General features: G+C 46.1%; 1 protein-coding gene across 1 annotated transcript in view; it reads right to left on the bottom strand.

Annotated features, from left to right (window-relative positions):
* LOC119229027 (rho guanine nucleotide exchange factor 26-like) overlaps positions 1-12,304 on the bottom strand; it is a 22,637-nt gene extending 10,333 nt beyond the window's left edge. Inside the window, exons 1-11 of the mRNA XM_037489151.2 lie at positions 12,051-12,304; positions 10,145-11,637; positions 9,244-9,295; positions 8,994-9,136; positions 7,104-7,160; positions 6,555-6,715; positions 4,099-4,251; positions 3,786-3,915; positions 2,554-2,628; positions 2,185-2,274; positions 951-1,105 (exon numbers count right to left, since the gene is read on the bottom strand). Coding sequence (XP_037345048.2) covers positions 951-1,105; positions 2,185-2,274; positions 2,554-2,628; positions 3,786-3,915; positions 4,099-4,251; positions 6,555-6,715; positions 7,104-7,160; positions 8,994-9,136; positions 9,244-9,295; positions 10,145-11,542 — 2,414 coding nt within the window. The 5' untranslated portion in view covers positions 11,543-11,637; positions 12,051-12,304. The remainder of the gene's footprint in view (positions 1-950; positions 1,106-2,184; positions 2,275-2,553; positions 2,629-3,785; positions 3,916-4,098; positions 4,252-6,554; positions 6,716-7,103; positions 7,161-8,993; positions 9,137-9,243; positions 9,296-10,144; positions 11,638-12,050) is intronic.

Raw genomic sequence — 12,304 nt, 5'->3', positions numbered from 1 at the left:
AATAAACTGAAGACGCTCTGAGGTCATAGGTATGTTTTTCTTCTCTACTGTGTAGGTGCCGTTGCTTTGACCTTTGCACACACCCTTCTGGTGTTCATGGTACTCCCTACTCCCTAAAATGGAAGGAGGGTGGGTTTGGGTTTAGATTCCTCCAGACGGAGTGCAATAGGGTAGCGTGACACGGCAGGGCTGCGGCACTCACCTGCAGCACAAACCAATATTATAACAGCGTCTGTGCACACGCACTGATACGCGCTGCCATCCTGCAGCACTCCCTTCTCCCAAATCTCTCTTCCAAACACAGGCCCGACACCGTGCACTGCTGGAGTATGCCGGCAAAGATCCGATTCCCAGAAAAACAGCACATGGAATGTTTCCTTTCCATTTTTTATGATTGTAAAAAAAAAAAAAAATCCTAATTCTTTTTTTTTTTTTTTTTTGACAATGATTTCCAGATTATTTTTTTTTCTGGCAAAAATAGACAAACTTGCGTGTGGGAACACACACGCAGAAGACAAATGAAAACCACACTGTTTCAAGGACGTCATCTTGGTGGCTTGTTTTTATGGTGTTGCCTAAAACTAGAGGAGACGGAGGAGACTCACTAAAGGAGAGGCCGGCACTAAGCAGGTTAGTTCCAGATGATGCATGGCACCAGGAGACATAGAGACCAACACAACACTCAGAAAAACAGGCTCAGTTTCATGATGGTGAAGCGCAGCAGTTTCAGGTGACTGCACCTGTTCCCGCTTAATAAAAAAAAAAAGACACACCCATAAAGGAGGAAGGCAGTTTGGAAGATCAGTCTGATTGTACAAAGGGTGTTGAACCTTGTCTTGGCCATAGGGGGCTTATGGCTAGAATTTGTCATATCACATGTCAGAACAGGTTAGTTAAGAGAACAGCCTGCACACTTTTAAGCCTACTATTCACACCAGGACCGGACTCACCTCTTCTTCCTCGTGACGATGAGAACGTCATTGAAGAGGAAGAAATAGACCTGCTGCCGCAATGTCCGTTTGAGGAAGATGCCGTTGTCTTCCACAAATGCAGTCAGTTCTCCTCTCTTTACCATCCACCTCGAGGATGAGACCAGGGGGAAAGGCTGCGGGAGAAATGAAGAAGGGGACGTGAGGAACCCGGAAAAAGCAATAGATCTTTCCATATGGAGTATTTAAAAATGTCTGGAATGTTGGTGGCGTCAGGAATCTCTGACTCTGTGTTTGCATGTGTCAAACAGCTGACTATGCAGACTGAGAACATGTTCGCAAGACATCTATGAATCTACTTAGACTCCCTGGGACCATCAATCAGTCAGATTGGAGGACTGGTTAGTAGTCAACTGATATGGATACTGGGTACTTTCTTTTTCCTGCAACATACTGTCCGCAAAGTAGGGAGAGTGCTGCTGTTCAATCCAACATGGTAGGGCGCTAATAATGACAGCTAGTGTGCTGCCCTGTATAGACCGTTTCCTTGGTCTTGTTTTCAAGGTCAGGGGAATGATCTCACACAGACTGACCTCAGCGAGCCGCAGAAACTAGTATGTTATCGTTTCTCCAGCAACTCTGCTGGCGCCTGTTTGGTTCCTTTTGCCATAAACTCTGCCCACCTTGCCTTGGCCTAGAACATCTAAGGGAGGTCCCTGTGCATGAACTGCGGCGCCATGCCCTGATTAGGGCGGCTCAGCTCGCTGACCTGGAGCTGCTGATGGATGGTGCTGGCCTCCCGTTGTTGGGGCAGTTAACTCAAACCGGACCATTCCAGACATCAGGTCTCAGAAGCGAAGGGTGCTCCCTCCAAGAATGCTGATAAGCCTTCTCCTAAGAGAGCCCAGAGGAAGTCGCTGCTACTTATGAGTCCAATCCACTCGACTGGAGTTGATTCCAGGAGGAGGATATTGTCATTTGATGCCAAGTGCTTTAACCCCAATGTCAGTTTACAGATCCACTGCTTTCCAAGGCCTATGGTGCAGCACTGCGCATGGGCCGTATCACCAACTCTCCCTCTTTCTCTCTCTCACGTCATGCTCGTCATCTCAGATTCCCTGCAGCAGGATACTTACGGTGCTTCATCAAACGAACTCAGCAAGGCTTCATTGCAGATGTGTGCTCTAAGGTCAAGGACACTTTAGCATGCCCCCTTGCTTGTAACACATTTTAGTGTTACAATTTGTGTACATACCTTGATCTTGAACTCCAGCTGAGAGTTGATGGTGTACATCATCTCTGTTCTTTCCATTGTGCGAGCTCCCTCATTGCACTTTCTTACCACCTACACACACACACACACACAATCAATCACAATTCCCAGATTCCTTTCACTTTTTACATTGAATGATCCATTAACTGAATGCTGCATGATGGATGCTTAAAATTCATCACCAAACTGCATTAAATATGAAGTGAGGCCTCTTTTGTTTAGGGCAAGCACCCTAAGGCATAGCATCCCCATAGCAACTTACGATAGATATTATGTATAGATGTATAGAAGTGTGGATTCAAACAAGAAGTCTAGATTGATATTTGTGGTTGAACCTTTAAACCCACGCACCTTGCTGACTGCTTGTAAAGCCTTCTTACACTCTTCGTATTGAGCAGAGTCCTTTGGTGTCTTCTGACAAATTGTCTGCAAAACAAATAGTAAATGTTCAAATTAGTTATACTCCTTTATAGTAGAATAAATATCTGGTGATGGTGGCACAGGCGGTGCAGGCGGCAGCTGCCACAGATTTTGCTGTATTCATGCCAAAAATAAACTCATCGGCATAGGGAAAAGAAAGCCGGAGTACGCCTGGGGTGCGTGCTCCACCTTCTCAAAGCAAAACCTGGTATTGATTGGAAATTTAAGACAAAACAAAGCTCATATATGACTGTAATTCCAATGCCAAATTGTTGTCAACTTTTACAGAAGAGCAATGAAAAGTATCCTGATTGAAAACATTACAAAGTGGCATGGGGTTTGCAAGTCACGGGACAAGCGGGTTTTACTGCAGGGGATTAAAACCGCCCAGAACATTACTGGAACCCATCTACTGAGAATCAGTGATACTGGTGGGAAGAGGAGCCTGTGAAGAGCTACCCCAGCCACAACCTCCTTCCCCTCCCAAAAGATACAAAAGTGTCAGCTGCCGAACCAACAGATTTCAAAACAGCTTTTTTCCTCTGACTCTGAGACCCTTTAATTCATCGTCAATCTTTTTTTTTTTTAAACAAATTTGGACTTCAATCTAAATTCCGTTGTGTAACCCTGTCGTACAATGACAAATAAAACCCCTTGTAACCTTGTAATATTCATGCACAAAAATAGACAGAACATTTCTTTGCAACCATGCACACCACAATCAAAACCCTGAAATAATACTGATGAACAAAGAAAGGAGACTGTGGGAAGCAATTCATTAAAACCAAACTTTCTCAGGATCCAAAAGCCTCTAAGTGTACAAGCATAAACCCCATAGTCCCCAGGGAGACACTGAAGGAGGAAGGGAGGGAGGGCTATGGAGCAAAGGAGGGATAAAAAGAGGCACAGCATGGACAGAATGAGTTGGTACCAAAGGAAGCATAAAGAAGAAGAAGAAGAAACATTAAACGAAAGAGATTAAGGGTAAATTCTTTAAGATCATCGTGGAATGATGTGGTCACAAAAACATATTTGAGGTTACAACACACCCAATGTAGAATTAGTCATTAGTCATAGTATGAATAATAAATAAACTCTTGCATAAGAGACAAAGACTTTGTTTTTCCAAAGCTCACGCTACTGTATGTCTCTAATGCACTCACATCCATGAGTAGGGGGAGACGAGTGATCCTTTGCATGGGCAGGATGAGGAAGGAGATCATTGGGAGGTTCCTGCAGTCTGGGTGGCCCTCTATCCTGGTCAGCACCCCCTTAAAAACTGGATTCTTGGACCTGCAAGAGAGGACGGAGGAAGTTTGGGTGTTGTAGGAAGTGATACAGAAGTGTTTCTAGGAACTGATACAGAGAAAGAATGAGGAAAGAAATGAGCGGCGAGGGAGACCAAATCCCTCTGGTACAAAATGTTGAATCAAATCCATTACATATATGATAAGAACATTGTTTGTGGCCACTCACACCAGCCTCTGCAGGGTTCTTTGCTGGTAGACCTCGTTGGAGCAATATGTGACGAAGGGATCGAAGTTGGACTGAGCATGCTTGTCAACGATGTCGCTGATGTCCCTGATCACAACGTTCTCCTGGTGTCTCTCCTCCAACTCTTTGAAGAACCTGAGTGCGGGACGAATACAAGTTATTTAGTCGAAGTTTAATGGCAACAGCTTGAGTCACAACCATCAGATTGAGAGTCATGCCACATGGGGGGTGGGGGGGTATAGGACACAATGACAGATATAAAGTCAGGAAGGCAGGAAGCAGAGATAACTCTCCTCTGCACAAGCTGGAAGATCACAAAAGAGGAACTCCCCGCCTCTTAAAATAGACATAGCCGACCGTTAGCCATAACAGAGGTTTTTCCTCTTCCTGAGCTCCGCCAGATGGCCCATTTTACGGCACATCACGTGACCAACTTCAAGAGAATAAGTGTTTTTACATGTGCGATCCAAGGTGACAAACAGGAAGGTGTCGCACAACACAGGACGCTGAACTTGACCGGTTCGACCGAGTTTGAGCTCCTCTTGTGACCCCCCCCCCCCCTACCTTCTCCACCCACTGTGCTACTTGGATTTGCTATGGGAAACAACCGTGCAGTTTTCTTGTCTGACCTCTTACTCTTTCAACTTTGACCTTTCTAACTAGGGCAAGAGAGCAAAGGATAACACAAACCAAACCCAAGTTACCATGTCCTCTGACCCGTGTCCTAAAAGGTGACTTTAGTAGGTCAAAGCTATTCAAATTCAACCCCATAGTAGAATGTAGTCACGAGGGTAGAGGTCAAGGGAGAGAAGTTAAATCAGGGTCAAGTACAATACATGTTTAGGCTCCTTGCCAATAAGTATGGACGAAAATGAAAGCGTTTTTCCCAGCACACAGAAAACCAATGTATCAGCCACAATGTCACGTTAATGAATCAGGTGAAATACAATCAGTAACGCACATCAGTGTCTCTGCCATCTTTCAAAGGCTAAAATGAAAGCACAACTATCTGGTTCAAGAAAAATACGTTGTTTTTTTAATGGTGCTTCTGGCAAACTTGCCATGTAGGTCTCCTTATTTAGGTGTGGGGGAGGGGTTAAGTATCACATTAATGTGTGTGGGAGAGGGTTGGGGGAACGAGAAAAGGGAGTTAGACGGACAGCAGCGCGTCTGAACACACATTGCTTAGGAATTCACAGTCACCGCTGTTCATGCAAAGTGGCGATCAGGCGTAATAGATGTACTAATGTTCATGTCAATCCACACATGCTAAATAGGCTGTTTTGCTGTTTTGCTGCTAAAGAGCTGTTTTGCCTTCATGGTATATTGTACGCCATGAGGAGGGGGCTGCCAACCTCACATGGAATCCCTGAGCAAATGCCATGAACAGTTGCCAAGGGGAGGCAGGGAATACTGCGGGGAAACTAAGGCCGACTTAACCTCATTCTACGCTAAGAATTATTAACCCACATTGTTGACACAGGTTTTTTTTTTTTTTTTAAGAATAACCCCGAAAGTTTGGTAAACACTGAGTAGTTGGAGTAGACGTGTGGCAACGGGAATGTGAAACGATTGTAAACCTTTGATTGATCATGGAATGCGAGTCCACATTGCTTGCTGGATGATAAGAGACTGCTGCCACGGCGACCGGTGACATCTGGCATTTTAGGCTGAGTGACACGACAATTTCGCAATAAACAGTTACATAATAGTTGCACTTAAGGCAATTATCATACTGAATAGTAATCCCATAAAATACGTAATAAGAAATGATACTACAGTTAAAAGCACTGTTAGACATGAGCCTAACAAAGAACATGTGGGATCAGAAAGTCTTCTGTCAATCATTTGTATAAATAACGGTATTATAAGTACAGCTGAGGCAGCACAGTTTTCATTGGTCTCAACTTTCATGGCCTCTCGTGCATTAGAGTTTCAGTTTATTGGACCATTAGAAGTTCATGGTTACATTGGCCTTAATATCAAATCACGATGGACTGGTAAACTCTGAAACATTATAGTAGCTAATTTGGGCCAGTGTATTTTTTTTCATATCCTTATAGAAATTGTCAAAAACTGGCACATGCCGTCTACTTGTCAACTCTCTATAACAACAAGGAATTCAATCCATTTGGCCCACATCACATGACCACACGTCAAAAAGAAACCGGATCAGCGCTGCCAACCTGCAAACCCTTAGACACAAGTGAAAACATTTAACATTTGAAACGGAAGAAAATAATCCAACTCATTAACAAAAAAAAACAGCAACTATAAATACTGATGTTTTGGATCATGTAAAAGCATCCTAAAAGAACCAACCATTATAAAAGAACTAACAATTATAAGTCCTGAACACCAGACAAACCTAGATGTGACCTCTAAGTAAAGCAAACACACAGCAATAATCCATCAGATGATATTTCTGTGCTACTTACTTTTTGCTAACCTCACAGATGTCGGTGATGTTGGAGAAGAGGTGGTGGTGTTCGGTCTTGGTCATGGCCTCGCTGAGCTCCACAGAATTCTTGAACATGCGGATCAGGATCTCCAGACTGTGGAGGTACGAGTGCTCTGACGAGATCACCTCAAAAATGGACTGTTGGAAACAGAGAAGACTTTTTGTTTGTAAAAGTGTTTTATTTAGGTAACAGTCCGTTATGTACAGGAACTAGTGACTTTGCTCAATTGCCCCACACGGTTCGGACCCAAACTCTGCTTTATGAGATGAGCTGAGTCATGCTTGACATACCTGTGCTCCATAAACCCCGTTGGTGTGCGCATGAACAATTCCATAGCGATGCGAGCGCCAATCAGTCACTGAATGTAATGTTTATATGCTCATTGGTCTTGTCTTTGTAAATATGACGGACATGCAGGTAAATACTCATTGGAACATCTGTCCTCCTTCTCAGATGTTGCGCAACTTATCATGCAAGTAGCAAAATGTTTCTCTCATGCGTCAAAGTGTGAAACATGAATCCCACCTCTTGTCTCTTGCGTTCGTCCTGAGTCATCCGTTCACAAAGACCACTTTTCTTCACCTGAAAAAAAAAAGAAAAAACATTGAAAGATTTTGAATACAGAGTCACCTTGTTGGACTTGTTTTTGTTCTCGGGTCAGCGGCATTTTGCATTTGTAGCAGGGGTGTGTGCCAGGAGTGCGTGTCGTGTGTGTGTTTGCGTGCCACCGTTGTCCTCACAGACAAAGACAGAAGCACTTTGCATACCACACTTGGTAAGGAGGAGATGAAGTTGTTGTAGGAAATCTTCACGGCATAAAGAAGCAAGAGTAGAAATCGGTTCGATGTGGCCGGTGAGGAATATTTGTATAAGATTGAAACAAAGCAATCCTTTGGAATGAACTGGGTGTGGAGGGAATTATTACGCTTGTGGCTGAGGGAAGGCTGAGTAAAAATCATGCCCTCACATCCCACCAAATGCAGCCACTATGACCTGAGGCACGTTCAAATTTTACCATCCCTGATCACACACATATGCAGATAAGAGGCTTTCCACTAGCTTCCCATTTGGTTTAGGACAAACAAACCCACAGCAGAACAAATATCTTCTGCGGTTCCACCTTTGTTCTCCTTTCACATATATCGCATCAGTTACACTTCTGTCAAACCTTCCACACCATATCAGAAATCTGATATCAATATAAGGGGGGATGGTTTTCCTGAACCCTGCATGCTGCCTTGCCAACTGACATTTGCACTGTTTTGCAATTTCGGGGCTGTGACTGAAACACTATCAATTAGGTTTCATTATTTTTATTAGCGAGTAGGAGTTGTTTAAAAACACCCTTATGTGGTAGCTCCAATGAAACTCCACCTTCTGAAACAAGAGTAGGGGATTCCTGGAAATGTATGAACAGGTATGGGACATTTCATCAAACCCTAAATGAAGACGGGTGACAGGTTGGCGGGAAGCGGAGGAGTCAAATGTGATGAGACCTGTTGGAAAGTTTTGACTCACACAATGACGTTTAGATCTGGTTCTCGGCTGCACTGTAACGAAATGCATTTCCTCACACACACGCAAGGGCGGATAAAAGTGATGTGTCAGCATTTCATAGAGAATGTGGTACTCTCTGTCGAGACAAATTCATAGCAACAGACCCACAGCTGTAGAGCCACATGTGCATTGTAACACCGACCATCTCCTGTTCAGTACTGATATACACAAGAACAGTAACGGCAAACATTTGGGGAATCTCCCATCTATTCGGAGTTCATTCGATTCTTTGCTCAGCAATTTCAGAAATAATCCTAATGGCTTCTTTCTACGCCCTAACCGTCTTTATATTCCCGCTCCTTCCCTCCACATCAAGTCAACAAACAGATGGGAATGCCGAAGTAGCTAAACTAAATATCCTTATCCATCCCCTCTGTATTCCTCTATCTGTCCATTCCGATCCCTAATTATATTGCGTAACGTAGTACCGCCGCACCTCTCTGTTGGTGAAACATTTTCAGCATATTTGCAGCGTGACAAATGTGTGTAGTTTGCCAACAAAGTGGCATTTGGCCCACTAGTGCTCGTAAGACTTCCCCTGGGTCTGGCTGATTGTCTGTCTGCCTCCCTGCCAGCCCCAAGTGCTCAAAAGGTTCCTGCACTCCCTGATAAACAGAGTGAGGGGCAGAGGAAGGCCGCGGCCGTGGGAGGACGAGTATGGACTGTGGCCAAATTGGATATGACAGCATTCTTCAGAGCACTGACATTCCAAGGCTCCAGAGCCACGAGTGTACGCTGTAGGGTTGTCTGCTGGATGTAGAGAACGAGCGACACTGATACGAGCAGAATGGAAGCTACCACAGTGTGTGTGTGTGTGTGTGTGTGTGTGTGTGTGAGTGAGTGTGTGTTATGTCTGACCACACTGAGCTGGCTCCAGGAGGTGCGTATAGGTCTGTACTGCACCACGATGCCGTTGTCAGGTTTGGCTTTTCTGGAGTCGGCATCCTCATCCGAGTCATTATGTAAGGCCTTCTCTTGGTAGTTCTGGTACAGCACTTCCTCTGCAAGTGACAAAATAAAAAATCATCAAAAAGGTTTCAGTTAAGAGAAACAGAAAAAAAGAGCATACATCAAAGAGGTAAAAGGAAGGGGAGACAGATTCGCTCACCCTCACTGTCAAACGTCCTCTGAGTGGTTAAAACCTTTTTCTTTTCTGCACTCTGAAAGAAAAAAGAAACATAATTGTTTGGACAAATGAGGCCTCTGTATCTCGGTCACCTGTCCGTGGCCTGCGAGGTGCCCTTTCTGCTGACCCCCTTCATTGACTCCTGTCTTATTACAGAGCCATTGTGCGCATTTGTGAGTGTGTGCATGGTGTCACAGTATGTCATGTCTCCCAACAATCCAATTAATTGTTTCCTTGTAAGGCCTTCTCTGACCTGCTGCTGAGTTTGTCCCACAATACTCAGTCTGTGCTGTCATTTTACAATTTGGACTTTACCCCACAATACTAGAGTCCAAATCAATGCCACCTTTGTGCACGATCAAACATAAAACCATCCAAAGGAGTATGATTTACAGAGTCAAGAGTTCTCTTGTTTTAACAAAAAGGAGGAAAAAACAACTCTCCTCATGGCTGCATCTGTGCATTGACTGTTCAGCAACCGCCATTTACTTTGCAAATTTCAAATGATTTCGTTACAATGTTGTATAGAGCTGGTCGGGTATGTTAGGAACATATCTATATGGGCATCAGAAAATCATCCAGACAGTACAAAATAATAAAAAAATTCACGCTGGTTTTGGAACACGCTTTGTTCCCTCTACATTTAAAATATATATGAGCAACTGCAGGTGCCATTTTAATAAATATCGATACCCAGAGAGGACACAGCAAAAACCCCAAAACAGCCAGATGGCAGGGTCATTGTCATCGATACAGACACCACCTACACTTCTAGTGGTAATGGGTGATGATTGAGATGGATTGTTTTGTTAGCATACGCTGGAGTAGGAAACCCATATCTTGAAAGATCTCAAACCCTTTTTCATTTCTCGAGGCCACCCACCTTGCTCTTCCCCGTGCTGGCAGGCTTTGAAATCTTGTGGATGGCTGGTTTGGGTGTCCCGGGGCTGGCGGGCTTAGCAGTACCCGTGCTTTCGTGGCCTGCAGTGCCAGGACTTGCTGGGCTGAATGGTGAATCCATCCTATCCTCATCCAACCATCTGATGACCGACTGGGACAACCGTTGGCCGTTGGGATCTACCGATGGGACCTCCAAGTCTACTCCACTCACAACTGCCTTCCTGTAGGAAGTACTCCTCAGCCCCCTCTTCAGCGTCCCCGGGCTCTCACTTTCCCCATTTGCCCGCTCTGAGTGACCCCCGCCAGTGGAAAAGTAGGTCCCCGTTTCTACCATGCTGAGGGCTTTTAACGCCCGCTTTGAAGGATCCGACCCCAGCGAGCCCGTTACACCTTGGGCTTGCGGCTCAGTGGGAGGCGCCTTGCTTTGCCGAATGTCAGACGCTAAACCCTTGGGAATGAGCTGCTGGGTGCCCATCTTCAGGGCAGCGGGGCTGTGGGTGCTGAGGACGACGGAGTGCGAGGGCGAGAGCGGCGGCGAGAGCGAAGGAGAAAGCGAGGCGAAGGAGACGGAAGAAGAGGAAGACGCGTGCCTGGCGTCCTGCAAGGAGGCCGGCGAGAGGGGCGCCCGCCCTCTGTCCTCCTGTCCTCTGTCGGCCGGCGACGGGGAGCGTGGGGTAGGGGGGTCCGAGGAGGTGAGGGATGAGAGGGAGGGGATGCTGGAGGTGGAGCTGTGGGAGGGCGTTGGGGTGCGGCGGGCGGGAGGAAGGGGGCTGGAGGCGTAGGAAAGGGAGTTGTAGTTGTTGTTGTTGTTGTTAGGGGTGATTTGAGAGAGGACAGGAGAGGAATCCACAACATTTTCAGATGAGGGGGAACTTGGGGCCAATGCTTTCTTCTCTTTCCGTGAGCCCATGCTGAACCTGTTGGATAAGCGTTTCTGGGGGTCCTTTTCCTGCCATACTGGCCGTCTGTTACTGGTTTCCTGTCCATCTCCATTACACACTCTATTGTCCAGTGTAGCGGACCTATCCTCAGACCGAAATTTGGCCAGTGAGAAGAGTCCGTGGGAGAGGGGCCCGATGCTAATGCTCCGGACAACGCGGGATTTCCTCGGGGGTTTGTGCAGCACGTGCTTCAGCACCGCGGTGTTCTCGCCCCGCCTCGGGGGGGCGACCAGCAGCCTCTCGGGAGGTTGGCTCAGGGTGAAGGAACACTTGCTTTCCTCCACGCGGAAGTCGGTCGTCACGACCCCGTTGGTGTGGTAGCTGACCGGCCGAGGTTTCGGTTTGCCCGAGTCGTGGTGGTTTTGACAAGGGTCCGTGCGGCGTCTCCACAACGGGGTGATGTTTTTATTGGAGAGATCCACATCGTTGCCGATATCCATGGTGCCGGATCATCTGTGACCTCTTCACTGTCGGTGTCCGGACCGACAGGTCACAGTGCAAACACTGCAGTCCTGTAGAAAACGGATCTCACCCCCTAAAGTGCAAACAAAAAGAAGAGGAGCTGAGAGTCAGTGTCTAATTTCAGACAGTTTACTCATTAACAGGAAAGCACTGCAGATCCTGGAAGCCAAACTTCCAACAAAAAAAAAGTGAAAAACAGAAGCCGGGCCATTGAGGACAGCTGCAAATCCTTTTGTAGATGTTCACTGTGGTGGAATGGCCTTATTACGAGCACAAAGCCGGCAGGATATTGTTAGCTGTGAGCAATCACTGTAATATTCCCGAAAAAAGGGACAAACAATTGTGAGTAAAGAGAATATTGTTTCTATTGTTTGTTTGTTTTTTGATCTCCTTCATCACTTAAACTCCAAGCACTTCAAACACATGCTTCTGTTGCTGTGTAAAACATCCCTGCTTATGTCTCGTTGCGTTTACTGCGCCTCTTACCTCCAGTCAGTGATTCTGCTGCATGATGAGATCGTTGCACCTGAGCGGGCGCACATCACACCTCCTCCGGCCGAGTAACAACCTTCCGCGGGATTAATCCAGCATGATGTCGCGACTAAATGACGCTTGTCAAACCCAAGTTGAAGACGCAAAAGTCCCAGTGAAGTTTTAGGACGACTGGCAACTGGTGGGCGCGTGTGAAGCGCTGCGCTCACTGAGCTGCGCCGGGGGAGGAGGGAGAGGAGTGTCTGTGT

Source organism: Pungitius pungitius, chromosome 3 (genome assembly GCF_949316345.1).
Source record: "Pungitius pungitius chromosome 3, fPunPun2.1, whole genome shotgun sequence".
NCBI classification, from domain to species: domain Eukaryota; kingdom Metazoa; phylum Chordata; class Actinopteri; order Perciformes; family Gasterosteidae; genus Pungitius; species Pungitius pungitius.
The sequence above is the reverse complement of the archived record's forward strand: the minus strand, read 5'-3'. Positions and strand labels throughout refer to the sequence as shown.